This window comes from Sturnus vulgaris, chromosome Z (genome assembly GCF_052056855.1).
Source record: "Sturnus vulgaris isolate bStuVul1 chromosome Z, bStuVul1.hap1, whole genome shotgun sequence".
In the NCBI taxonomy this organism is placed as follows: Eukaryota; Metazoa; Chordata; class Aves; order Passeriformes; family Sturnidae; genus Sturnus; species Sturnus vulgaris.
In genome coordinates, this window is record NC_142283.1 from 53059064 (window position 1) to 53071498 (window position 12435).

At 38.8% G+C, this 12435-nt stretch overlaps 1 protein-coding gene across 5 annotated transcripts in view; it reads right to left on the reverse strand.

Moving 5' to 3' along the window:
- The window catches only part of UHRF2 (ubiquitin like with PHD and ring finger domains 2), a 78643-nt gene that overhangs the window by 35839 nt on the left and 30369 nt on the right, over positions 1-12435 (reverse strand). For all 5 annotated transcript variants that reach the window (XM_014876149.2, XM_014876075.2, XM_088155875.1 and 2 more), the window contains exon 4: positions 11326-11544. In XM_014876149.2, coding sequence (XP_014731635.2) covers positions 11326-11544 — 219 coding nt within the window. The remainder of the gene's footprint in view (positions 1-11325; positions 11545-12435) is intronic.

Genomic DNA, 12435 nt, shown 5'->3' on the forward strand with positions numbered 1-12435 from the left:
TCATAACAAACTCACAGAGATACTGTCAGGATGGAAAAACCTTCCAAAAAACAAGGAATAGAAAAGAGTCCTGAAAGCACAGAAACTCAAGCACTCTGGGAAAAAACAAACAAAATACAAAGCAAAAAACAAAACCAACCAACCAAAATCCACAAAACGCAAAACCACAAACTCCCCAAATACCCCCAAAACCTAAATTAATAAATCAACAACAAATCCCCAAAAATCTAAGATGTTTTAAAACCAACCAATCAACCAACCAAAATCAAACAAAACCAACCAATCACAAAAAGGCCGTGAAAACTTCTGAAATCATAGCAGAATACAATGGCACAGAATCATAGAATCACAAAGACGTTTCCAAAGAATGGTCATATCAAACCAAAAGCCAGGAGAACGGCTTACAAAGAAGGACAAACCCACACATCTAGCCTAGAAAGTTTGTAATAAATTTATTATCATAGCTTGAATATATGTGACAGCATTATTCTAATGAAAAAAACTTGGCATCCGGGGCTTCTCCTGCTCAGAACATGATTAACCTAATTCACAAAGAATTCCTGAAAGTCAGGAATCAAATCTTAGAGAGAAAAGGTATTTCTAACTAATTTGGCATTTAGAGGGCAGCTGCTTAATTTGGAATGTCTTCATTCCTTATATTGCACAAATCTCTTCAGAAAAATTACAGCAAATGCTTCCACCATGATTTCCAATGTCATTAGTGCATGATATAAAATCCTCCATTTAAGTGTCCAATGGCCATTACAGAATGGCAATACAGCCTTTCTAGGCTGTGTTTGTCTGGAATCTCTGATAATCCTGTAATTATTAATTTCTATATTGATAAATCCAAATGCTCATGCACTTGTGGGTGTAACTGTTGAAGAGACTCCCCAACAAACGTGAGAAAAGCACACTTCGGTGCCTCCCTGAAACACCTATACACCAATGCATGGGCAATGAACAAAGGGGATTACAGAGGTCTGTGTAATTAATGTAGCTCCATGATACCACTGGGATTGCGGATACACGGTGGGATAGCTCCCATGAGTGGAATGCTGTGAGTAATCAGTAAAGGCTCTTCAGGAAGAAGAGGCCAGGAAGATTAAGAGCATTAGTAGATCAGGAAGTAGTCAAGAGCCTTACAGGCCAAGGTTAGCAGACTGAACATTAGTGATGCTACAATAGGTGCCTGCTATAGGGAGTAAATACATGAAGACTACTTCAGACAACTGGAAGAAGTTTCATGCTTACAGGCCCTGTTCTCACAGAGAATTTGAAGCACCATGGCATTTGCTGGAAGAGTCAACAAAGCAGAACACAAACCATACAAAAAATGTCTGGAGTGCTGTGGTAAAAACTTCCTGATCACGGAGAAGCAAATTGCTAGACCTGATACATACAAACTGAAGAACGTGTCATGGTAAATTAAAGTTTGACTGCAACGATGATGAGATGATAAGAGTACAGAATCCTTAGAGGAAGGACAAAGTACAAGACAACCCTGGCTTTCAGGATAGTAGAATGTAATTTCTTAAGAGATCTACTTGGAAAAATCCTGCAAGATATGCTGTAGAGAAGGGCCCAATAAAGCTAGTTGATATTTAAGGATCAACCCAAGCTCAAAAATGGTCTATCACCATGTGCAGGACATCAAAGGCAACAGGAAGCCTACTGAAATTAATAAAGAGCTTAGATATAAAAAGAAAATATGTAAGAGGTGGAAGCTGGGATAGTTGATCTGGGGCAGGAAGAGGTATCTTATTGTGTAGGCATAGGGTTGGGAAAGCGAAGGTCTACCTTGATTTGAATCTGGGGAGTAAAATTCTATGACAGGAAAGAAAAACTAGAGAAAATGTACTAAATATAGCAGGGCCCCTGATGACAATAAACACAGCAAAACCAAGGTACTCAGCACCTTCTTTGCCTCTATTATTAACTGCTAGGACCAGTGTTTAGGAATCTGAGGTCCCCAAGAGTAGAAGGAATGGCCAAAGCAAGGAAGACGTACCCTCAATGGGAGATTAGGTTATGGAGCATTCAAGCATTTACATAGGGCATATAGAAGTCCATTGCCCCTAACAGCTCATATTCATGAGCTCTGAGGGAGCTGCCTGATGTTTGGATGAGTGTACTCTTAGGTGATTACACCTTCCTGTTAAATAAATAGAGCAAATATCACACCTATCTTCAAGAAGGAAGATAGATGACAGACTTACCAGCCTCAACTCAATTCCTGGGAAGGTATTAGTTGCCTCTGCCACCATCTGGAGTTGGACAGAACAAAGAAAAATTCAAGTCCTGCACAGAGGGAGCACCAGTATCTGGCAAGTGTCTCCACCTGACTGGAGAGCAGCTTGGTAAAAAGAGACGTTGAGGAACATAAAAAACCACGTTGCTGATAAGCCAGTTATGTGCCCTTGTAAGTAAAGAAGGTCCACAGCTTCTTGGACCATATTAAGAGCAGCCTTGTGAGCAGGTAGAGGGAAGGCAAATGCCAATTATGACTCAGCATTAGGTGTAGGCTCTCCAGAGAACACAGACAGGTGTACAGGATAAAAAAAAAGGGATACAAAAACAATTAATAGGCTTGATACAGAACATCCTTGATAAAGGAGTGCTCAGTCTAGAGAATAGAAGGGTTGTGTGAGGATGGCTATATTAACAGGGAACCAAACTTCTCTAACTAAGCCACTGATAGGGTAAGAGGTATAAACACATGAAAAACGCATTTTGTGTGGCAAGAGTGAATCTTCTTTTTACAGCGGATTGTTCAGAAAGCTTGTCAAGTAAACACCCACAACATTATTAAAACCCCAGCTACACTTAGTCCTAGACAAACTGCTCTGGCTGATCGTGCTTGAGCAACCTCAAGAGCTCCTTTCCATCCTTGAAGTTTCTTTCGAACACATACGTAGGTTTCAACATCACTCCTTTTTTTTTTTCATAATGCTTTGCCTAATATTGTACTCACCACTATTTCCCACCCACCCACCGACCACTTGTCTTATTGCACTTAGATTTGTTTTCTTCTGTTCTTCCTCTTCTGTTTGGACTTACTTTTCTCAGTGGGAAGAAATTAAACTTCAAAACACTTCTATCACCCCCCCTAAAAAAGCAAGTCAAAAAACTCTGTGGTTCCAAGTCTGCAGGTTTATTAGAGAAAGGACACTTACAAATACTGAAGATATAGTTTATGTTCTGGAAAACCAAGCAAAACCCTCAAGATCCAAGTCAATCCATTCTTCACCTTCAAAATATACTTTCATCTTACAGGAACAGTTAGGACACCAAAAATATTTTAAATTTTAACTCTTTATGCTTTTTGTCTTATGCTTTTTTTCTATTGTTGGTAAAGCAATTAATGTTTTAACACATAATTAACTGAAATGTTAAGCTTTTAGATGCAATCCAAGGAATACTGTCATCATTTTCCAAATAGTGTGCAACTTATTAACCACTATCCTCTGAGCCCAATCATTCCATGTTTTCTTTTTCTAAACCCACCTGTTTGTCCATCCCCCCAGTTCACTAGAGGATTCACCAGACTGGGACAGGATATTAAGGGACACTTGCACATTGAATAAGATTCAAGTTTTGCTCTACCTTTGGTGTTGGGGGTTAGGTTTCTTTCCTTTTGTTCCTTTTAACTTAGGGATTTTTTTTTCCCAGAAGTTGCTAGGAAACACTAACAACTTAAGAAAACAAAGAAGTGGCCAAGCTCAGGGGAGGAGGGCATCTGGTTGCTCTTATCTGGGAAGTTTCTATCCTAGGGGGGGACATACCATGAGAATTGGACAGGTAAGACAGGGCTGGGCTCTCTCTCATTCTCGGCTTCAGAGGAGGGTGGTTGGAGCTGCCGTGTGGGGAAGGGAATTCACCAGAGCCCAGCCCAGAGGTGCTTCTGCCATGGGATGAGCCTCTGCCTGTGAGAGCAGCCACTGAACTGGGACCTTATTATCACCCACCTCACATCTGCTCGTGTGCCCGGGATCCTGAGCTCGCCCCTCCCTGCCCTGCTCAGAGCCAGGCTGCCGCTGTCCTGTCCCCACTGCTTCTTCCGCAACTGCTCCGAGCTTTCAGTGCACTGAGCCCCGCACCCCCTGCCTGCCCACACATCCTGCTGTCCCAGCTTGGTGCTCCTCAGAGCCCTGCAGGGGCACCGGGACCGACACTGCCCCAGGGTTTATGAACCAAGGCCTCTCTCCCATCCCTTCCCACCTGGGCACTGGGACTGACACTGCCCCAGGGTTTATGAACCAAAGCCTCTCTCCCATCCCTTCCCACCTGGGCACTGGGACCGACACTACCCCAGGGTTTATGAACCAAAGCCTCTCTCCCATCCCTTCCCACCTGGGCACTGGGACCGACACTGCCCCAGGGTTTATGAACCAAGGCCTCTCTCCCATCCCTTCCCGCCTGGGCCCGGCCGCCATCACCGCGTGCTGCCCGAGCCCAGCGCACAGCGCCCCCTGCCGGCGCGGGGGAGTCACCGCCCCCGCCCTGCCCGGGCAGCAGCAGCGCCCCGTGCTGGCCGTGCCCGGAACTGCACCAAGGGCAGTGGCCGCGGCACAGAAGGGTCACGGGGCTCCTGCTCGGGCTGTGGTTAATGCTGCACTTGTTGTTGTTTGTTTGCCTTATTACACACATTAGTAAAGAACTGTTACTCCTATTCTCATATCTTTACCTGAGAGCCCCTTAATTTCAAAATTATAACAATTCAGAGGAAAGGGGTTTACATTTTCCATTCCAAGGGAGGCTCCTGCCTTCCCTAGCAGACACCTGTCTTCAAACCAAGACACTTAGCCACAGAGAAAATAACTTTATCACAGAAAGCAGATGAGCTTGTAAGGCATGATTTGCTCCTGGAAAAAAAATTGACTCTATCTATTCCTAACCACCACCACTTCACCAGCACTTCATGAGAACTGTCCCCTTTGGTCCAAAGATGGAAATAAGAATGACTGGCCTCTTTTAAAACAGATGCAATATTTGCCTTTCTCCAGTTGTCAGGGTCAAAAGTCAAAGTGGTATTAAAAGTCAAATGTCTGTCAACACAAGCTGTGCATTTAACCAGGTTTTGATTCACAGATTTGCTCGCTCCTTTTCCTTGGGATGATTTGCCCTCCAAAGTCATACCCTTTTCACCAGTAAGACTAAAAAGATCTTAAATAATTTGGTTACTTACTCTTTGGCTCTCTCTGTAAGGCAGACTTTGTTTGCCATTAAAATTCTGGAATTTCAAAGAACAGTTAGGATCAGTCAATATGCAGGGAAATGGCACAAAGGACAAATCAGTTAATTTAAATGTTCTCATTTTAAGAATCAGGAAAAAATGTAGACAAAGTATTTGCTCCATGTCAGAAAAGAATTAGGGACAAGCAAATCTTAAAACAGTAATCCTTCAAATCCCTTCTATTCAAGGGAACTTCCAAAAGATTCATCCTCTTTAAGGTAGAACAATGAAGCATGCAGGTAAAGAGTGTGAAGGAATAGCTACGATCTGCATGGAACATGTCAATCACAACTATTTAGTGAGTGTTTGTAAAATGGAAACTTCTGTACAAAGGGAAGGGAGAAAGAAACAAGAAAAGGATATCGATAATAAGTCAGCCAAATACTTCTCAAAATATACTCTTTCATAGAATCATAGAATGGTTGGGTTAAAAGGGACCTTAAAGACCATCTAGTTCCAATCCCTGGGCAGGGACAGGGACACTTTCCACTAGACCAGGCCACTCAGAGCTCCATCCAATCTGGCCTTGAAAACTAATAGGGATGGGGTATCCACAACTTCTCTGGGCAACCTGTTCCATTGCCTCACCATCCTCGTAACTACAAAATTTCTTCCCAATATCTACTCTAAACCTAATCTTTTAGTTTGAAGCCATTGCCCCTTGTTCTGTCACTACATGCTCTGTCTTTTAAGTCTCTCTGGCTTTTCTGAAGGCTCCCTTCAGGTTCTGGAAGGTGTAATTAGGTCACCTCAAAGCCTTATCTTCTCTAGGGGAAACAATTCCAATTCTCCCAGCCTTTGCTAATAGAAGAGGCGCTTCATTCCCCTCAACTACCTTGGTGGCATCTTCTGGACTTGCTCCAATAGGTTCATGTCCTTCATGTCCCCTGCTAGGTACCCCAGAGCTGGATGCAGCCCTGCAGGTGGGGTCTCAGCAGAGCAGAGGGGCAGAATCCCCTCTCTGGCCCTGCTGCCCACACTGCTCTGGATGCAGCCCAGGACACGTTTGGTTTTCTGGGCTGAGTGCCCATGGCTGGGTCATGTCCAGCCTCTCATCAGCACCCACAAGTTCTTTTTGGCAGGGCTACTATCCATAAGTTCATCACCAGCCTCTACCAACACCAAGGGTTTGATGCCATAGTTGCTAAATCAAGGTACTGTATCTCATAAAGACCTTGCAAAGAGGTAAGTACTACAGTGAGTGGTTACAGGATTTGCTCTACTCACGCTCTCTTGGTAAGTTATTTTCAGATACTGTTCTTCTGTTTCACATTTGACAGAAACAATACATCCTGAATAACAACTTTTCTCTAGAACCCAGGATGTCCCAGTATCTCCTGGGCAATTTGTCCTGTACACCTGAACCATTAACAGAAGGCACTTCACACTACTCAGAAGTCTGTTTAATAATATCCTGCCCTTATGTCCATTGTATCTTTTAATTCTTTACATTTCCTCAAAACTGAAGAAAGGTTAAAAATCTAATCTGGAATTTAAAAGTGAACAGTTTATTTCCAGTAGACATTACTTCTAAGTTCAAGCAGAGAATTATACTCACACACCACTTCAGCTAACATGATTTCTTTTGGCCAACAGAGTAATTAAGTAGTACACAAAACATTCTGATTGTCAACAGTCATTCCTGTTATGAGTTATGATATTATTCCCTAAGGCTGTGTGTCACAAAATAAGCAATCTCTAGCTGTAGAGACTATGAAAAGCAGTACAAAGAAATGCTTTAAAAGTTCTAGGCATCACCTCTACAGATTCATCACCAAAAATCCCAGCAGGCTTCTTGGCCACTCAGAATCTATCTTGATTTGAAACAGTCTTGTTGATTCAAGAGGAGTTCTCTTCTTCAAAGGAGGTGATCAGGTCCACTGAAGTCCACAAAGGAGGAGAGGAAAGTGAGAGATACAAATTCACCTTTTACTAGTTTTGTTGCCTAGAAGAAATATGACACTTTTACATCTGTGCAAAAAAGCTGCATGTAAGGTCTTCAGCAATGAAAACTCTTATTACTAGGATACCTGCTGAAACAGCATGAAAGTTATTTGAGAAAATGTGTCCAAGTAAATATTGTTAATATTTCATACAGCATCAAAACAACATCTCCCATATCAACCAGCAACAGTCAAAGACATTAAAATAAAATAAATAAACCAGGATGCAACTTTTCTACTTTGGGTAGAAAATTAGGCAAGCATTAGTAAAACATAAACTACATTGATGAAAATTCCAGATCTCAAGAAGAAGCACTATAAGAACTCCTCTACTAGGCACCTACCAAATTATGACAACAACTTTGACATGAAGATCACCACAATATATACTGAGAGTGATAGGAAGTATGGTACTGTTATTTTCCTAAGTGTCAAAACAAGGCACAACTACCAACAATTTTCTTTTTAACTAGATAGAAATAGACAGAAGCAAAAGAATTCTTGAAATTATAAACAAAAAACCCCATGCACATCTTGTTTCACTCAATATTACAGAATACCTCACTATACTGTAAAGTGTTTAATTTCTGTGCCTTTGCAAAGCTGTAAAAACAAATATGCATATCGTTTTTTAAAAATCAGAAGTTAAATGTAAATGGAAAACCTTGTCCAAAAGAAGTAAAGAGAGAAGCTAGAAGTAAAATCTGTATAGGTAGCATAAAAATAATTTTAATTTATCATACTGCATTCTGAGAAAAAAAACATACTAGATATGAATAAAAGGAGTAATAAGATGATAAATATGAATGCATACCATGGAAAAAAAGGAAGACAAACACCAGATCTGGCAGGTTACAAGAAAAATACAATGAAAATATTTAAAAAGTAATCAGCAAAAAAAAATCCTTTTTGGGAGCAGGAATGCTCATACAAAAACCTGCAGAACTAAAAGATGACAAATATGAACATGAAAATTTACAGCCCTTCTATTACATTCCTTTACAGCTGCATAAGTGAAGACATCAAACTCATTAAACATTTACTCATCTAAGGAAGAAAATTATGTTCACCCTGCGCAATTTATATCTACATTCTACACATTTCCAAAAGCTCAAGCAAAACACAGGTCATGGTATTGAGAGAGTCCTTGCAAAAACGCAGACTTTCAAGGGCTTACTGAAGAAAACTTAAGACCTAATTTGGTCTTTATTTTTAATTCTAGGAAGGAGCAAACATAGAGCATAATTTGATCCACTTTAGTTTGATTTGGTACGGTGAATTTAAATATATCTGCTGGCTCCAAGGTTAGATTGTGAACAGTTAGCCTCAAAGACAACATTTATTATTCTGGATTACAAACAAGTGTTGTTAACATGAAGTAGAACACTCTCTCCAATCCTATCTAGAGGATATCTAAAACTGGAGATGCGGCACTTTGCCAGTTAAAAGCAGTTCCGAGGTACCACAAATACTCCGAAATAAGAATCCTGCATTCAGAGATGCTGAACCACAAGCATGCACACACAATCATGAGAAACCTTAAGTCCTACTCTACAGCCAAAGCACTGCTGTTTCCCTAGTATTTGCATCTGAGACATAGAAAATCCTGTCTGATATGTTTTAGACATCCTACAATTAGCAATTTCAGCTGCAATGTGAATACTATAGAAATGAGAATTAATAATAAGTGGTCAATTATTCTGTATAATGAAGTTCGCCTCTCCCGTTCAGTCTCATCCTCTATTTGGTAGTGTATATATATGAAATATATATGAAATAGCTTTCATATGTATTTTCAAAATGATGAGCTAATGATGACAGACGTACAGGAATTTTCCTTTTGCTTATGACTAAGACATGAGTAACAGTAACACCAAACAAACATGTGTCAAAAGATGCACTAAAAAAAGTATTCATCCTATGTTCTACTAGCTTCAAAGCATGACCACAAACAGCATATTCTTGTTATTTCTTGTGACTATGCCAACAGCTTCATGAAATCTTTGTCAAAAGCAATGAAGATCAATAAATCAAACCTTCATATATGGCATACAAAATTGTTTTATACAGGGTCTCTTTGATACAATATCACAAAGGAAAAAAAGTCCAAGTGATGAATATATGTGATGCAACCCTAAGATCTCTGCCTCCCTTTACTGCCTGCTAAGGTTATTCTTAAGTAGTACACAAAAATCTAGTCATTAGCATACAAACAATTAATAATGAACATATAATCATAAAAAATTCAAAATAAACTTCACCTTTATTTGAGACAAACAGTTAATGCTAACATAATGTTAAGAACTCTTAATCACGTATCAAAATTATAGAATAGAAATATATTAATTATATTTTTCTAGATTAAAATAACAACTGCATTATAATTCTAAACTAAATTAATATATGTTATATTATTTATATCATATATTAATAAACAATGAACACTGATGTTGGTCTTTAATTTGCAAATCAACATGCCTGAAATTCAAAGCAATTACTTTTGCATGATCCTTACAAAAATTTATGAATATTAGGAGATTTGTCTTGTTCTTTTATTACTAATTGAGAGGAATGAGTTGGGTAGTACAGTTGATACAGAATTAATCTTTGATAAACTTAAGAAATGGCAGGGCTTAGTTGACCTTACTTTCTGCAACAAGTTGGTTACTGCATATACAATCTATCACCATTTAAAGGAAACCAGAGTTTTTAATTAGGAAGAAAATTCTCTGAAATATGATTCCATCTGAAAAATGGACTTAAATTCGTCACCTTAGAATAGGTATTTGTCAACTGTGTTGTTTTCCTCCCAACTCCTTTCAGAGGATAGTAATTATCACAGGGAATCCTACTGTACCTGCCACAGTACTGACAGTATTTGAATTTAGCATCTTCTAGTTTGAAGCATAACTATCAGTTTATTTAGATATAGAAAAGACTACCCTATAGAGTTCCAACCAGAATTTTCTATTAGCCACCAGGTGCTTCCTTTTGCCAATATAAAACATATTCTGATTATCCTATTTTTAATAGATGGGGAAAATTCTGAAAGAACCCACGTAGGCAACAGTTTGATACTGTCCTCCAATTCTTAATCTCTTCTCTCTTTCAAGTTAATACTTCCAAATATATACTCATTTTTCCCTAACTTTGTATTTCAAGTTTGAGGTTTTTTTGCTTTGCCTACAAAACAAGTCCATGTGCCTGCTCTACTTAATAAAAGATGACTAGAACGCACTGAGATTGTCTAATAAAATTCCTATAATTAAAACCCATCCCCAAAACAGTCAAAGCCAATGTCTTTACTATTTCCCAGTACCGGGTAAGATAGCACTTTTACACAAAATACTGAATTAGACCTGATTCACAGAGACTTTTGTGTGTCTCTCCCAAGTAACCATGTCCCAACAGATACAACATTCTCTTTTCTTGTAAAGAAAACTACAAGGTATGCTTGTAGTCCAATTCATTTTCAGGAACACCCTCCTGGAACAATGGTAACACTCATGAGTAAATGTGGGACACAGCAACATTAAAGCAACCACTGGTCATTTGTTCATCCCTAAGGAGGCAATAACACAACTGACTGACAGCAATATCTTAAGGATATCTCCAGAAAACACTGTTCCTAAAGAACTGTATGGAAGTTTCCAAATGAAATAGTAAAACAGAACAAAGATATTCAGGTACTCTCAGTCAATGAAAATTTGCACTTCCCACATCCCACAGCTCCACACTTTACTTATCAGAGGTTATAATACTATATAAATAGTTTATTTTTAAAAAATTTATTTAGCTAGTTCAGAGACTTACTCAAACTGTCAGAGATGACTCATACTCAGACCTAGGGGTTCCCAATTATCTAAAAAAAATTACTGGAACATGCTCTTATCAATCTGAATCACACATAATACATAAAAAAACTTCATGGTTGCCTCCAGCAGTCTCAGGAAAAATAAAAATTCTGACTTACAGTGAAAACTGCATATTGTAAAAACCATGCACTGTAATTTCATAATTCACACAGCTGTGGAATCAAAGTATGACATTAAAATTAATCTAGTGGTGACTAGCAAATAAAAAACCAAACCAAACACACTTCATATGATATGTAGAGATTGTCTGAGTTGGTCAAGCAAATCTTACCCCAGCAGAATTTTAGCATGAACCTCTTTGTTAGTCCTTGAGATTTCTCTCAAAGAGGTAATTTCTGCATCAAACCAAAATCCTCTTTCTTCTGGTGTCTCAACATTGTAGTTAACCATCACCACATCACCCACTTTTAGCTCACTCCACTTCAGGATGGTTCTTGCTCGGGGTCGAAGATTAACTGTGTCCATTTCTATTACGCCATTTTCTGGGTACCTTGAAAAGCAAAACCGACAACACCAGTGATTATGAGTCCTGCAACAGTAAAAAGAAAATCACAGATACTTTTTTTCAGAAGCAGAAGTTTTTACATGTTCCTAGGGCCCACAAAAACCATAAAATTTGACCTAATATCCTTCTTAAAATATAGCTTTCCTCTAAATACAGACTAAGAATTTATCTCATCTCAAATGGGAAAAATAGCCTCCATCAGTTTTCTCAAAAAAAAAAAAAAACAACTAAGTAAATCTATATGCACTTCTCAATAATTTAGTGTTATTTGACAGCACTCTGACTAAAATCCCAATGCAGGAAGGAAACCTTTTCAAATTTGAGATGCTTTTGATTTTAACACTACTGTTTTCTTATATTCCTCTGAATGAGGCAACTATTACTTGATACTAGAGCCTGTATTTGCACATGTGCTGGAAAAATAGCAGAATATAGACATGATCAAAATACTAATTGCAAAAAAAAAGCTAGCTGGTAAGAAAAAAATTAAAAATGCTAAAGTGAAGTTCCTTTTCATACTATGTGTAGGCAGATAAAAATCTATCACTTAGCTAGTATACTACCTAAGCTCACAGAACAAATTCAACAGAGGAAATGAAATTAGTCTACTGCAAATAAACAGCTGCTATTAAAATTATTCATTCTCCCTTCTTAGCAAACAACACTGAGGATGATGTATCTTGAACTGTATTTTCATCATGCACTTACTGGCACTTTACCAAGAGCACTCAGTTAAATTAATATACCTTTATCAAACTGCAGTTAAATATTAACGGCAAAATCTTACTTAATGAAAGTATGGCTCTACCACTTTGCAACATGCCTCCCCCTATACTGAAGAAGAATATTCCAAGGTCTTGGGAAAATTGCACATTG